Source organism: Vespula vulgaris, chromosome 4, assembly GCF_905475345.1.
Source record: "Vespula vulgaris chromosome 4, iyVesVulg1.1, whole genome shotgun sequence".
NCBI lineage: Eukaryota > Metazoa > Arthropoda > Insecta > Hymenoptera > Vespidae > Vespula > Vespula vulgaris.
The window spans coordinates 1,155,001-1,169,684 of NC_066589.1; the positions used below are offsets into that span (position 1 = coordinate 1,155,001).

Genomic DNA, 14,684 nt, shown 5'->3' on the forward strand with positions numbered 1-14,684 from the left:
CGAGTACGGGCGCAATTCCGTCCGGCTCGATTCAAACGCTGAGAGATCAACGGCAAGATTAACTGGGAGATATCAACAGGACGGGTTGACTAAGTTCGAGCAAAGATATTCGAGGAGTCATTCGCAGCCTGAGAGACAGCAGTATGCTTATCACGAAACGCGATCCAAGTCACAGGACTCGCGAGAGTTGACATTTTATCATATCGATCCACCACCGAAATTGGAGAATCCTCAACCACAACAACAGCAACAACAACAACAATCGCAGCAGCAACAACCACCGCAACAACAACAACAGCAGCAGCAGCAACAGCAACAGCAACAACAGCCAAATAAATCTCATCGACCTAGCACTGACAAATCAGCTGCTTCGAATAAAAAAGAATTAACTTTCTACAAGATCGACGGACCTAGCGCAAACTCAGCTTCTACGCAAGACAAGTGTAAAGATAAATCTGATAAAAAAGATAGAAATCAAGAGAAGTCACAGAGTTCGAAACACGTTAAACAAAATCATCATCATCATCAGGAACAGAAGAACAATCCAACAATACCACCGAATTATCAGTTGAACAGATCCCAATCAGATTTGACCGAATGCCAATTACCGGATTACTATAGGCATCAGAATAATCCTTACATCGATCCACCTAAGTATCGTCAATACGATAGACCTCCGAAATATCAAGAGACACCACCAAAATCAGAACCACCCCCAAAGTATCATGCTGAGCCACCGAAATATTCTGAAATTGTTAGACGTCAGGATGACTCGAAAAGAACGCAGGTGAGTTTACACACACACACGCGTATTTGTTTATCGCGAATCGTATACAAAAAGGTATTCTATTATTATATCCGTTTTCTCATTGGTCGAACACTGACCTACGTGAATGTTAGAAAAAGTTCTTGGACGAATAAAAAAGTGTCTGTCGGCTGTTCGAAACCGGTGTGTCTAGAAAAATACAAGCAGCAGGTGGCTTCTTCGTACGTCCATTTACTACACTCATTCCTCTTTCCCGTTCACATTGAAATAGTTCCTTCTGTTATGGGAAATTTCGATCGATCGAAAAAACGAAAAATCAAAGGAGACAAAAAAAAAAGGAAAACATTTATAATGGTTTCTCTGTAGTGAACGTTTCAACAAAATTAGAACATTGTTTTCACTTCGTTTAAATTATTTCCTTTTCACAGTTTCACAGTCCATGTTCATATACCATATTGAAACGAATACAATCGATCGCTTAATGAAATTCTTGGAGAGAAAAATGATGACGTTGTCGTTATTATTAAAAGTTAATGTTAAAATGGAAATAACGACAAAATTATACTCCCGTAATTATTTCGAAGAAATTTATAGATAAATATGTTGCACTGAAAATTAATTGAAACATTGAACATCGTTATGTCGTGATTCTATAGAAATATTTTCTGTTTGTTTAATATTGTCATTACTCACATTATAATTTATGTAGTTAAAAAAATAAATAAATAGCAAAAACAAGAAACAAAATTAACAAGAAGAATTAACGAATCAACAATTACGCCGGTCGACGTAATTTTTCTTTCCTTCCTCGCACGTTTCTCCATTCATATACTTTATACAAGTAGTCTAGCCAGATCCAACACGTGGTTGGTTGGTTGGTTGGTTTGTTTCTGACCCATTCATTCACGAATCTCGAGAACTAAGCTGTGTAAGAAGAGTTAGGAGCACATTCTTCTATGCAACGGATTAATACATTTCCTTGTCACTTGCAGCAGGAGGAGAGGACGACAAGACGTCAGGGTGCAGGATTAGGAGGAGCAGGAGGAGGAATAGGAGGAACAACGTTAGGAGGGGGAGCAGGGGGAGGGTGTAGTGGTGTAGGTGTAAGTGTAGGTGTATGTTTAGGAGGAGGAGGAGGAGGAAGTGGAGGAGGAGGAGGAGGAGGTGGAGGAGGATGCAGCACAGGGAGCACGAGCTGTAGCAGCTTATGTTGTAGTAGCGGCTGTGGTATCGCAGGAGGGGGAGGCGGAGGGAGGGGAGGCTCTACTCATGGCGCCGAGACGCCCTCTAATCTAGCCAGTATCACGCCGACCGCGCGAGAAGCAATACGCTTGCCGTCGGCCCGTAGTCAACGTTTCCAGCACAAGACGTGCGACGTGTTGCTGTTACGTTGTCCAAATAATAACAACAACAATAACAACAACAACAACAACAACAACAACAACACTAGCAGCAGCAGCAGCAGCAACAGTTGCAACAAACAGGAGGATATTTATTGCGACAGCAGCGACGATTCGGAACTTTTATTGACGCCAAAGTGTCACGTTGAGCAATCAAAGGCTAGTCACCATTATCACAGTCATCACAGTCATCATAATCATCATCATCATCATCATCATCATAATCATAATCATCATAATTATCATCAACCGGCACAACAACAGCATCAACAACAACAAATTAGATCGGGTTGTAGTGGCAGTGGTGTCATTTTGAACAGTGGTGCTCCATGTGCAGGTGGTTGTTGTAGTAATAATAGTAGTAGTAGTAGTAGTAGTAGTAGTATTAATAGTAGTAACAACGGTGTTTGCGTTGGTGTGACAAGTAATAATGGTTTCGGTGGTACACCCTCCCCATGTTGCGAACTGACCAGTACCAGCGATAAATATAAGAGTGCTGTGGAGTCCTTGCTGAAGGCCAACGAAGCGGCGCAAGGCCGTCCCGTTGATAGATCCATGCTGAAGATCGAGAAGCCACAGTCTTCGTCCAAGGTGGTTGCTTTGCACGGTGTCGAAGGGACTGGCAAGTCGATGGACAGGATGAAATCCTCGCAGGACGTCGTAGGTTATGTTGGTAAGCACGAGCCGGTAAAATCCAAGGGGAATCACGATTCTACTCATGGATTCAAGGTCGAGAATCTCAAGTATTACGGCGAGTTGAAGGGCTATGATTTTAAATCTTACGGTACGATCGACAAGGCAATCGTTACCGCTCACGAGAAGTCACATTTGCATGGTGCACCACAGGAGAAGGTTTCTCATGAGAAATGTCACGCGAAATTGTCGTCAGGTTCGACGTCCTCGGCATCGTCACCGGCGATCCAAGCATACCTGAAGGTACCAAACGTCGTCGATCGTCAAGCAGAGAAGAGTCCCTACGGGGAGCACTATTATCATAGATCGTCACACTCCAAGCCGCAGAATGCGTATCAGGTTTATCAGGAGACGAAGTATTCTTACAACGTTAGTGGGGTGCCTGGAACACCGGCACAGGCCAGCGCAGCCGCAGCGTTCTTTGCAAGGTCAGTCTTATTATCGTTCTGAATTTTTCTTTTTCTTTCTTTTTTTTTTTTTAATTAATTAATTAATTTATTTATTTATTCTTATACTCGTAGATATTCTTGTATTCATATGTCTATATTTTAAACATCATCTGAATTTATTGTTTACGTTTTTACATATGTCCGAATTACATTTTTACATTCGATCCCTTTAAAGATTATCTTTGTTACATTCAAATAGATAACTGTTGTATTATACATTATCATATTATATCGTGTACAAAGCTTGCATAACAGATCATTTTTATATATAAATTTATATATAACGTAATTAATATAATCACAATGTTTATCGTCATATCGTTAATATCTATCTTATCAGAAAAAACAAAGAGGATATTAATTTAGATACAATTCGTCGTTTCGATGTCTTCGGGGAAGATTTGAGGATAACGTATAAAGGAGAAGAGAAAAAAGAGGGAAAAAGAAAACGAACGTTGCCGTATAATCTTATAAAACTTCAAATGAAATCTTTCTCTTTCATAAAAGGGTTTGACGCGTGTGTATGAAAGAGAGTAGAAAGGTGAAAAGTCTTGCGTTAATTCTCACACGAAAGCTGTGGTGACAGCATCTTCCTTTTTTTTTCTCTCTTTTTTTTTTTGTTTGAATCCTCACTTATATCTTTCTTTCTCGCGGAAGAGCCTTAGATCCTCTTCTTAGTATATATTTTAATGAAAAGATTTAGCGAACTGGTTCTCTCTCTTTCTCTCTCTCTCTCTCTCTCTCTCTCTCTCTCTCTCTCTCTCTCTCTCTCTCTCTCGCTGAAAAATGTTCAAAAGGTATCAGAGCCCTCCTTGGCTGAAGCTTACGCGAGTTACCTACGTTATGTCTGAAGCTTTGATCTAAGGTACACATTTTGACGAGAACGGCGTTACTCTCGCGTGAGCGTAAATCGCATGTGGTTTAACGCGCGAATATTAGGGGAGGAAGAGCGAAGAGAAAGCTCTTTTCAGGATTGGTTCGCTTTGCCTTGTATAAAGCCTTAGAATCTTTTTCGTTTTAACTTTAGAACGCCTTAGAACTCGTCTCTTTAATAATCCTACTCTATTATATATTTCTCAAAGCTATATAACCAGACGGTGCACCTCCTCTCGTTCTATTACCTCGAAATACAGATCCACACTCCCATCCCCACCTGTTCACCCTTATCCTCATCCTCATCCTCTACCATACCCTTTTTTCTCTTCTCTTATCGCTTACTCCTTATAAAGGAATACGCGAATTTCACGTGTGACGATCTACGTGAAATCGATCGAAAATCATTTGAATAGATTTTTTTTAATGAATACATTGTTTTCTATAAAAATATGATATATGTGTAGAAGTTTGTTCGATTGATTCATTATTAAGTTATATAGAAAAGAATGATAATTATTATAAAGTAACATATCTTGATAAAATGAATAAAATTTAATTAAATGAATAATTAGAGACAATTGCAATATATAAAATACTAATATATAAAGTATTTTTATTTAATAATATAAATTTATATATATATACACACACAATATAATTAAATTGAAAGAAAATTAATAATGAAATAAAATAAATTAATCGACTTAATCTAATGAAATTATTAATTATCGATCGATTTTACATAAAATATGAACAATTCTTATGTTTATCTTAAGACTTATTCTTACGTATAAAGAAATACATATATATTTACATATGTATTTATATTTGTGTACACACACACACACACACATACATATCTTTTTAATCGTAGGATCATTCCCTTATTTAAATTCTTTCGATCAAAGAAATTATAAATATCTTTCATTCCCATATTTATTTTTATCATCATCATCATCATCATCATCATCATCATCATCATCATCATCATTATCATCATCATTATTATCATAATTATCATTATCTATTTTAATAGAATCATTTTCAAAAACACCCAGTCTAACTATCCTACGATATAATCCTTCGTATTTGAAAGGACGTAGGAAGTAGATACATTGTGTTCCGGGATGGTAGAAAAGAGGTAAAAGGACAACACGAGACACATCTTTGCTCACGTAGCATATGTTGTCCGGACGTATGGCGACATATGATCGTCTTTAAACAGTCGTGCCTCGGAGTCGAAACGATTTCAATGGTCTCCTGATGGTGGGACGGTGGCGCCTCTCGATCGTGGCTCTTATACGAGACTTCTCGCGACCTTTCCTTTCTTTCTTTCTTTCTTTCTTTCTCTTTTTATTTCTATTTTTCTTTCTTTCTTTCTTTCTTTCTTTCTTTCATTCGCTCCTTCGGGATTCTTTTGAATCGACGACGTACGTTCACCGTCCGTACGTCCGTACGTCCGTCCATCCGTTCGTCCTCTTCGTCTTTTTCGTAGGAAGTAGTACTTGTGCGACAAGAATTGAAATTAATCGTGACTCGACGACCCCGACTAAACGCTAGACGTACACCATCTCTTTCTCTCTTTATCTTTCTATCTATCTATCTATCTTTCTCTCTCTCTCTCTCTCTCTCTCTCTCTCTCTCTCTCTCTCTCTCTCTCTTTCTCTTTCATTCTATTCTATTCAATTCTATTCCCTTCCCGTCTCTCTTTGTATAACTACTGGTTTCACGCACGCATCGAAGAAATATTCCCAGTGAGAATATCCGATAGAACGCGAACAATACCAAGGTGTTACGTTAAAAGGCTACGTTTGAATATCTTTGACATTAATTTGTCGTTTAACGTTAGATTATATAGAGGCATTGATTGCGTACTTACGTCGTTTCTTTTTTTTTTTTTTATTGGTATAGAAATCGGTGTTGTTGATGAATGAAATTGTGAAATGTTATTGGTTCCTTTATGAGATTGATTCGTGTCGTCGTCGTCATTAATCAAGGTCGATATATGTAAATTGATAAAAAAAAAAAAGAATCATTTTCTTTGTATTTTTTCCTCTTCTCTCTCTCTCTTCTTTTTTTAGTTGTGATTTTTGTTATTTTACGCATGAAGCGACGAAATCCGTCAATCTCTATGTTTTAATACATCCAATCTTCTTTTTTAGACAGTCGAACGTTGAGAGGAAATTTTAAAATGTTATTTTCATGGGGTTATGACGCGTTTATTTCATACATATATACAAGTACTATTATCTCGTGTTATATACAGATACACATATGTTTTTAAATTATTGTCATTTCTTTTCTTTCTTTCTCCTTTGTCATTTTTTATTTTTTTATTCTTTTATTTATTTATTTTTTGTTTTTATTTTTTTAATATGAATGTAAAAAAAGGATACGTCAGATAAGTTTTCGGACGTTTAAAAAAGAAAGAAAGAAAAAGTAATTCGTCAGTTCCAACGTACGTTCGAAAGCAACCAGAAAGGATGTAGTTTGTAATATATCTCGATGGAAATCGGTAACTGGATTAGCTTCGCTATCCGTCTATCATTTTCTTTCTTCATATTAAAAATTCTCATCTCCTGCTGTGAGGTGCTTCCCGTTTCTCAAATTTTTTTTCCCCCTCGAGATCGGCTCATCTTTTTCAGACTTACTTTCTGAAAGTTTCCAATACTTTTAGTTAACTCGTTCGCTCTATTTCTTATGAAATATTCTAAAAGTTTAATGAAAAGTTTTATAAATGAAAAAAGAAAAAGGAAGAAGAAAAGAAAAGAGAAAAAAAAGAAAGGAAACAAAATACGTGATTAATAAAAAGAGTCGATTTCTTTTTGTCTTCTATAACACACACACACATATTGCTATATTAAATATTTTTATATGAAAAAAATGAACAATAGAATCTATGAAGAATCATTTGAAGTATAATTTTATACAGAAGATGTATAAAATATACATTTACATAGATACATATATATATATATATATATATATATATATATATATTTATATATGTAAAATATATTACATATGTATATATATATATATATATATATATATATATATATACGCGTGTGTGTATATATTTAAAAAGATAAAAATCGAACGATGAGATCAAATTATAGCGAGAAAGTAACGATTAGTAGACGATGTTATAGGGACCCTACGAATATATCCTGTAGGTCAGCGAGGGTTTGAACTCCATTCGTTCAACAGGTAGCGTTCTCGAAGTTGGTAGGTCGGCAGCACGCTCTCGGGTAGTACGAACGACCCAGCCCTCTCCATTATATTCATATCATGTAAATGCGCCCTACCGTTCCCGACCGCCTCCGATTTTCCACCCCCTGCGTCTCCCCTTTAGAAACGATAGCGAGAAGAAGAGAATCTAGAAGAGAATAAGAGAAACGAAAGGGAAAGACGAGCAAAGAGAGAGATAGAGACAGAGACAGAAACTGAGACATAGACAATGAGAGAGAGAGAGAGAGAGAGAGAGAGAGAGAAAGAGAGAGAGAGAGAAAGGGAAAGAAAGAGGTAGGTAGAGAGAGAAAAAGGAAAAGGAAAGGAAGACCGACCTACACGTTTTCCACTTTACATTTATCCTAATGGTATAAATGGTCGGTCAGTCAGTCGATTGGTTGGTTCGTTGGTTGGTTTGTTTGTTGATTGGTTGGTTGGTTGGTTGGTTGGTTGGTTGATGATGTCTCGACACACGCAAACAGAAAGATTTCATGCGTACTTATCATTTTCGCAGTTGAAAGATGATCATTCGTCGATAATAATATTTCCCAGACGAATCATACATATCCGCTCGTTAAAATTTTTTCTACGTACTCACTTTTCTCCATCCGTCGTCCTTCCTTTTTGTTTTTTCTCTACCTCTTTTCTTTCCTTTCCTTTCCTTTTCTTTTCTTTTCTTTTCTTTTCTTTTCACGAACATCGTTCAATGGCACGATGAACGTGCAGGTGCGTGGAAAAGGAGTTGCCCGTGCGTAGGTGTCTCGCACGTAGGTCCTTTTTTTCCTTTTCTTTTTCTTCTTTTTTTTCTTTTTTTTTTACTTTTTTCTTTTTTCTCTCCCCCTCTCATACGACGCTATTAAACCTTAACGCATCGACTATTAACTCAAGCGACGTCCGTTCGTCATTGTAATACCTACCTCTCGTGTCACACGCGGAGGCGTGCCTGCTATGAGAATATCCGAAATCACGTTGAAAGCATTTATCGAGCTTTCATTCTTTGCTTTTTCTTCTTTTTCCTTATTTTTTTTCTTTTTTCTTTTTTCTTCTTCTTTTTTCTCTTACCTTTTTCTTTGCTCGCTTCTTTCGTTCGCTCTCACCGCGCGTGTGATTTATGAAAAAATAAGAAAATGAAAAGAGATAAGGAATACTTATTTGAAGAGACAAAATAAATGTCTGGAGGGAGGGGAGGAATAATCGTGTAACATAAATTTTGTCTTTCAATTTTTTCTTTCTTTCTTCGTTTTCTCTCTCTCTCTCTCTCTCTCTCTCTCTCTTTTTTTCTTTTCTCTTCTGCTTTTTATTTTTTGCGTCAAAAAATAAATGGAAAAACATTTTATTCGTACGATATATTGAAACGATACACGAGTACATTTTTAACGAAACGTCATTAAAAATTACTCTCTCAAAGCTGAACAACGTATCAGAACGAATTCAATGTAATATATCGAAACGTTGCTTTGACATCGTACTTTTCGAATTTTATGTACTTCATCGTTATGACATATGTAACTTTTTTTTCTATTTTCTTCGTGAAATTTTTTGACCGGTAATCACAGCGATCATTCGTCGAACGTAACGTTTCATAAACAAAACGAAATGATTGAAAGCCCTTTTTTAATATTATTCCCGATTTGTAAAACATCATTTTAATTGACTCATATGTATTACATGCACTATATACACACACACACACACACAAGATAGTATAATATATATAGGAAGCAAATCTATTGAATATATTCATGTTCCGACGGATATTCTTCTTTCTTTCTTCTTTTTCTTTTTTTTTTCTCGATCGAGATCCTCGATATCGGCAATTAGAAGAGAAATGCGAGCATTAAGCCGATCGATCCGCGGAATCTTAACGAGTTTCGCGCGCGATTATTAAAAGTCGATAGTCGTAGGTCGAAGACGACGACGTGCGAGAAGGAGGAGTGGAGATTTGTAATTATCTTGCTGGACGTGTATCGAGTACGCGAGGCAATGCACAAGCAATTATGTCGTACTTTGCTCTTGGTATTATTACTATTCAATTTGATATAGGTAACGATGATGTTTTATTCTCTCTTTCTTTCTTTCTGTGCCTTTCTCTCTTTCTTTCTATAGAATCTCGATAGTGAAGATCATTTTTTTACTTGCATGGCACCAATTAACGTGAAGCATCCTGAATAACTATGATTAACCGGTTAACGCGGCATATTGCGGAAATTGAAATCGCACCTTTAGATTAACGTCAGAAAAGAAAGAGAGAGAAAGAGAGAAAATAAAAGGATTCAAGCTCGATCTTGATCGATCTTTGAAAGAATGATTACCGTTCGTTATCTCTCTCTTTTTCTCTCTTTTCTTTTTTCTTTTCTTCTTCCTCCAGACTACAAGATTCCTTTGAAATCGATCTCTCCGTTCGATGTTAATTATCGATTACTCGGATTAATCAAAGAGTAGAACGAATCGACTTACGTGTACGTTTTTTCTTTTATTCTATGTTTCTTCTTTTTTATAATTTCTTTTTCCTACTACAAAGTAGGGTTTCAAGATAACAAGATAACCAGGTTTCTTTTTCTTCTCTTTCTTCTTCTTCTCCTTCTTTTTCTGTCTTTTCTTTCTTCTTACTTCCTTTTCGTTTTTGTTTTCGTTTTCGTTTTCGTTTTTCCTTCCTACTCGTTTCGAAAAAGAAGGTGAAGAAGAAGAAAGAAAAGATATCAAAAATCTTTTCTTTCCGGCATCACTCGGTGGAGAACTATTTGGAAAATCCGATGGCAATTAAATAGCAGACAAGTAAAAAAAGGATTTAAAAGGCTCAGCCAGGATCAGTGTCGCTTACGATTTTCTTATCTTTTCGAACGAACCGGAAGGACTTGTCTCTACTATATACACACATACACACACACACTCTCTCTCTCTCTCTCTCTCTCTCTCATTCTTTCTCTCTATTTATCGAGAGGAATATCAGCTTGGTCCAGCGTATGTCATTAGTTATCCTGCATTATAGTCGTGGAACGATTCGAATCAATTTGGAGGTTCGTAACCCCTAAATCCATGGGGGGTCTATGACTGTGTCATATATCACACTGGACGCTAGCCGAAAAGCGGAGGGCACACATGCACATAGTAGGGTGAAAGGAGAAAGAGAAGGAGAGAAATTTTATCAGAAATAAAAGGAAGAGTGAAAGAGAAAGAGAGATAGAAAGAAAAAAAGAAAGAAAGAAAGAAAGAAAGAAAGAAAATAATTTCTACCGTAACACCGAGATTGCGATCGTTAAGGCCTCGTAAAAAGATCAGAAGAGATCGCAAATATTTCTTTCGTTCTTTTCTCTCATTTTTTTTTCTTCCTTCTTTTTTTTTTTTTTTTTTCTTTTATCGACCCAATTAGATAACGACGAGAGTAAACGATTATAACGTTTATCGCTTGAGTGTCTGTTACGTTACATCGTTCAAACACGATCTCGATACATACTGAATGCTTTTGAAACGTTTAAATGAAATTTAAAAAATATTTTTTATCTCTTTTAATTTCTTTTTCTTTTTTTTTTCATTTTATTTTCATTTTATTTTCATTTTATTTCTTTCTATGGCAATTACGGTTTAACAATGAAACGGAAAATAATCTGCGAGAAGTACGAGAATAATTATTATGGAAACGTTGAATATTTCATAAATGGCTGTGTACTCGTACGCGCGTGCACGTTCGTGTGTGTGTGTGTGTGTGTAATGACAAATAGAATTCGCAAGAATACAACGGTTGTTAACTGGCAATTAACAGACACTTGTATTTTGGCGAGGAAGAAAAAAAAGATTATAAAAACAATACAATTTCGAGTGGCCATTGTAATTTTCGGGAACAATGAGTTTCATTATTGAAGGGATAATTTTTTTCTTTTTTTTTTTTTTATTTATCCTTCGCCTTTTTATTTTTTTTCTATCATTTATCCCGACTTTTAACGATAATGAAACGTTTTTACGTACGCGTTGTACTCGTTTGCTTTACGATCGTCAACAAGCATCGATGTAAGACGTAAAACGCAAACCATAAGCTTCGATCATTTAATAGTTATCGTCGAACAAGAAATTTGCTCGTAAAAAATATCAAGTATTATATTTGATGGATAGTTTTTATTTTTCTATCACATTTATGTCTTATTAAAACACAAATCTCAATGCTCTTGTTAATTTCAGTCTTAATGTATAAATAAATAAATATATATATATAGTTTATGTTTATTTATTTATTCCATTACATTTCATAAAATTTCAAATATCAAATTTTAATTGGGGAACGTGAATGCGTTTGATTGATAAAAGACTTAAGACATAAGTAAGCTGTAAAAAATTTCATTCGTACACAAATTTTTCACCATTACGGCTTACACTTTTTATACGAAAAAAGTAAAAAGAGAAATAGTCGATTCTGATGGGTGGATTTTCCTTACCCCATACGTATTACGTTTCACGTCGTATACGTATGTAAAAAAATTTTTTTTTTTATATAGTAAAGAAGCTTTCGATACATTCAATACGACGAATATAGTTATACTTATGTAGGTAAATGTATAATAACAATGGTGCATTTTTCTTTTCTTCTTTTTTCTGTTATCTTTTATATTTTTCTTTTATTCTTTTCTCTTTTTATTTTCTTATTAACGACTTTGAATTAAATCGGATTCATTATTTACGTTTGTTTCTTTACTTTGTTTTGGATTTAAAACTTACGAATCATTTAAAAAGTAACCATGTAAATTATAACAAAAATAAATTACGAAAAGTCATTGGAAAGGTTTTTTTCCAAGTGGAAAAGTTTGAAATGTTCTCATTAAGAGATTTGCGAATATGCATTAACATATTTATGTTTTAATATCGTAAAAGCAAGCACGAGAAATCTTTCCTTTCTTCATTCTTTTTCTTTCTTTCTTTCTTTCTTTCTTTCTTTTTTCTTTCCTTCCTTTTTTTTTCGTCCTCTTTTTTATTCATTCCAAGGGGAAAAAATGCAAGATCCATTAGCGCGACGTTACATTTTTAACTCTCGTTTGCTCTTTCAATTTAACTCTCGAACTCACATACGACCTATTTCTCTCTTGTAAGCTCGGATATTTTTCTCTTTGCAAACTAGCATGATCATCTCTCTCTCTCTCTCTCTCTCTCTCTCTCTCTCTCTCTCTCTCTCTCTCTCTCTCTCTCTCTCTGTCTCTTTCTATAGTATTCCCCATCGATGTCACGTTTTCACAATCTTCTGTAAGTACTTATCATTGATCGAAATTTTCATCTACGTACTATATTCGTGGATCGAGTCAAACGTGTTTTCTGTAAACGAACCAGGGATATCTATCTATCTATGTATCTATCTATGTAGCTATGTATCTATATATCTATGTTTGTATATCTATGTACCTATAGTATTTTCTTTAGCTCGTGCAGTAAATTATGCGAAATGCTCGCGCTGAAAGTAGATTTAATTAGTACCGTTGCTCGATGAGAGGGAATGAGGTCTCTGTGGCCCTTTGTCTGCCATGAGTCGTGCTATCTCGAAAGAAGCTCATGAAAAGCCGTCCAACAATGGAACTAATAATGCAAACTGTATAATACGTTCTGCGATCGCGTGCTCCAATTGTTGTTGAGAAGTTTCTTTCCTTCTCTCTCTCTCTCTTTCTTTCTCTCTCTCTCTTTCTTTTTCTCTTTTAAAACGTTGTTCTCTTTTCTATGTGTTTTCTTAGATAAGATATATACATATATATATATATATATTTGAATGTCATGAAAGCCGAACGTAAAATTAGCTACATCGCATTATTTCTTTCAAAAGCAAACTTAAGCAGGAAATAATAACAATAATATAATAATAATTTGATGCATATAATAGAAACAAAAAAGGTCGAGATCTCTCTTTGGTCCTTTTTTCTATTTTACTGTTTGTTCTTTTTTTTTTTATCCTTCTTCCATTTTTCAGCATTGATATTTAAATCGAACGGTGATAGTGAACCTTCAGACGAAGATCCTTTTCGATGTTCGATACGATTTTCTAGATTCAATTATAGATTTCCGCTGGTGCTAGGACGACCGTTAGAGATAGATAGATCAGAGTGTGAAAGACGTTTTCTATCGGAACTTAGTTGGACACTTTGGATTCTTAATTTAAGAAAGAGAGATACAGAGATAGATAGATAGAGAGAGAGAGAGAGAGAGAGAGAGAGAGAGAGAGAGAGAATACTAATCGATATCATGTTTTTCATATTAACGAAACATTACTCTCCTGTTTTAATTTTACAAAAAAAAAGAAAGAAAGAAAGAAAGAAAAATCAATCCGTGTATAAGTCTCCATGTCTTAATTATTCGAAGATCGTTTCAAATATATGGATCATTTATTTTGAAAATTGTGCAAATCCATTTTTTGTTGTTCCGAGAAAATTAAAGGTTAGCATATTATATTGCTAGCCAATTTGTTTTATCGGTCAATTTTAAATAGGACGAAGCATTGTAGCATAAATATTCAATATTAACTAGTTATAAATCAAAAGTTTACACTACATTAATCACAAATTATGTGATATCTCATTTTTTAGAAAAAGTCTCTTACACCACTTCCAAAATAAACGATCCGTATATTATATTAATTTTCTTTTATTTCGGAAAAATATAAAATAAAAATCAAAAAGAAGTAGAAGAAGAAAAAGAAGAAGAAGAATAAGAAATAAGAAATAATTTTACGTCTCGTTTACACGAAGTTTCTCGCTTACAAGGGAGTAATGATTTTTTTATCGCTCTAATATATGATCCAGCGTTTCGTTTCACATCATCATCATCCTCTCTCTTTCTCTCTCTCTTTTATCTCTTTATCTGCTTCCCTTTTACTTTCTTTCCTTTTCTATCGAAGGAACGAGAACGAAGAGAGAAGGAGCTATCCGGAGCACGAGAGATCGTGTAACGGGTGGCGATAAAATACTTACTTACGTCGTTCACCGTAATAGGAACAAGAAAGACAGAAAGAGAGAGAGAGAGCAAAGCCACGCGGGAATCGCCATGACAAAATAACGAACAGCTCAATTAGGCGCGTCGTAAAATGCAAATGTATGCGCGTGCCGGCTCGATCGTGTGCTAGTTAAGTTTCTTGCGTGTTAAACCACCCACGTATGTAAGTACGTGTTTTCTTTCTTTCTCTGTATAACGAAGTTTCTTCGTTTGCGTGCGCGCGTTCCTGCGTGTGCGCGTGCGCGCGTATGCATATAAGTGTTTACGTAAAATATGTATAGATATTCACGAAGAGAATGAAGAAAAGAATTC

The 14,684-nt window shown here is 35.4% G+C and overlaps 1 protein-coding gene across 3 annotated transcripts in view; it reads left to right on the forward strand.

Moving 5' to 3' along the window:
• LOC127063363 (uncharacterized) overlaps positions 1–14,684 on the forward strand; it is a 295,061-nt gene that overhangs the window by 37,474 nt on the left and 242,903 nt on the right. For all 3 annotated transcript variants that reach the window (XR_007781325.1, XM_050993079.1, XM_050993080.1), the window contains exons 2-3: positions 1–787; positions 1,759–3,287. The exon at positions 1–787 is cut by the window's left edge and continues 149 nt beyond it. Coding sequence is in view for 2 of the 3 variants with exons in the window: in XM_050993079.1 (XP_050849036.1) it covers positions 1–787; positions 1,759–3,287 (2,316 nt within the window). In the remaining variant the exon portion in view is untranslated. The remainder of the gene's footprint in view (positions 788–1,758; positions 3,288–14,684) is intronic.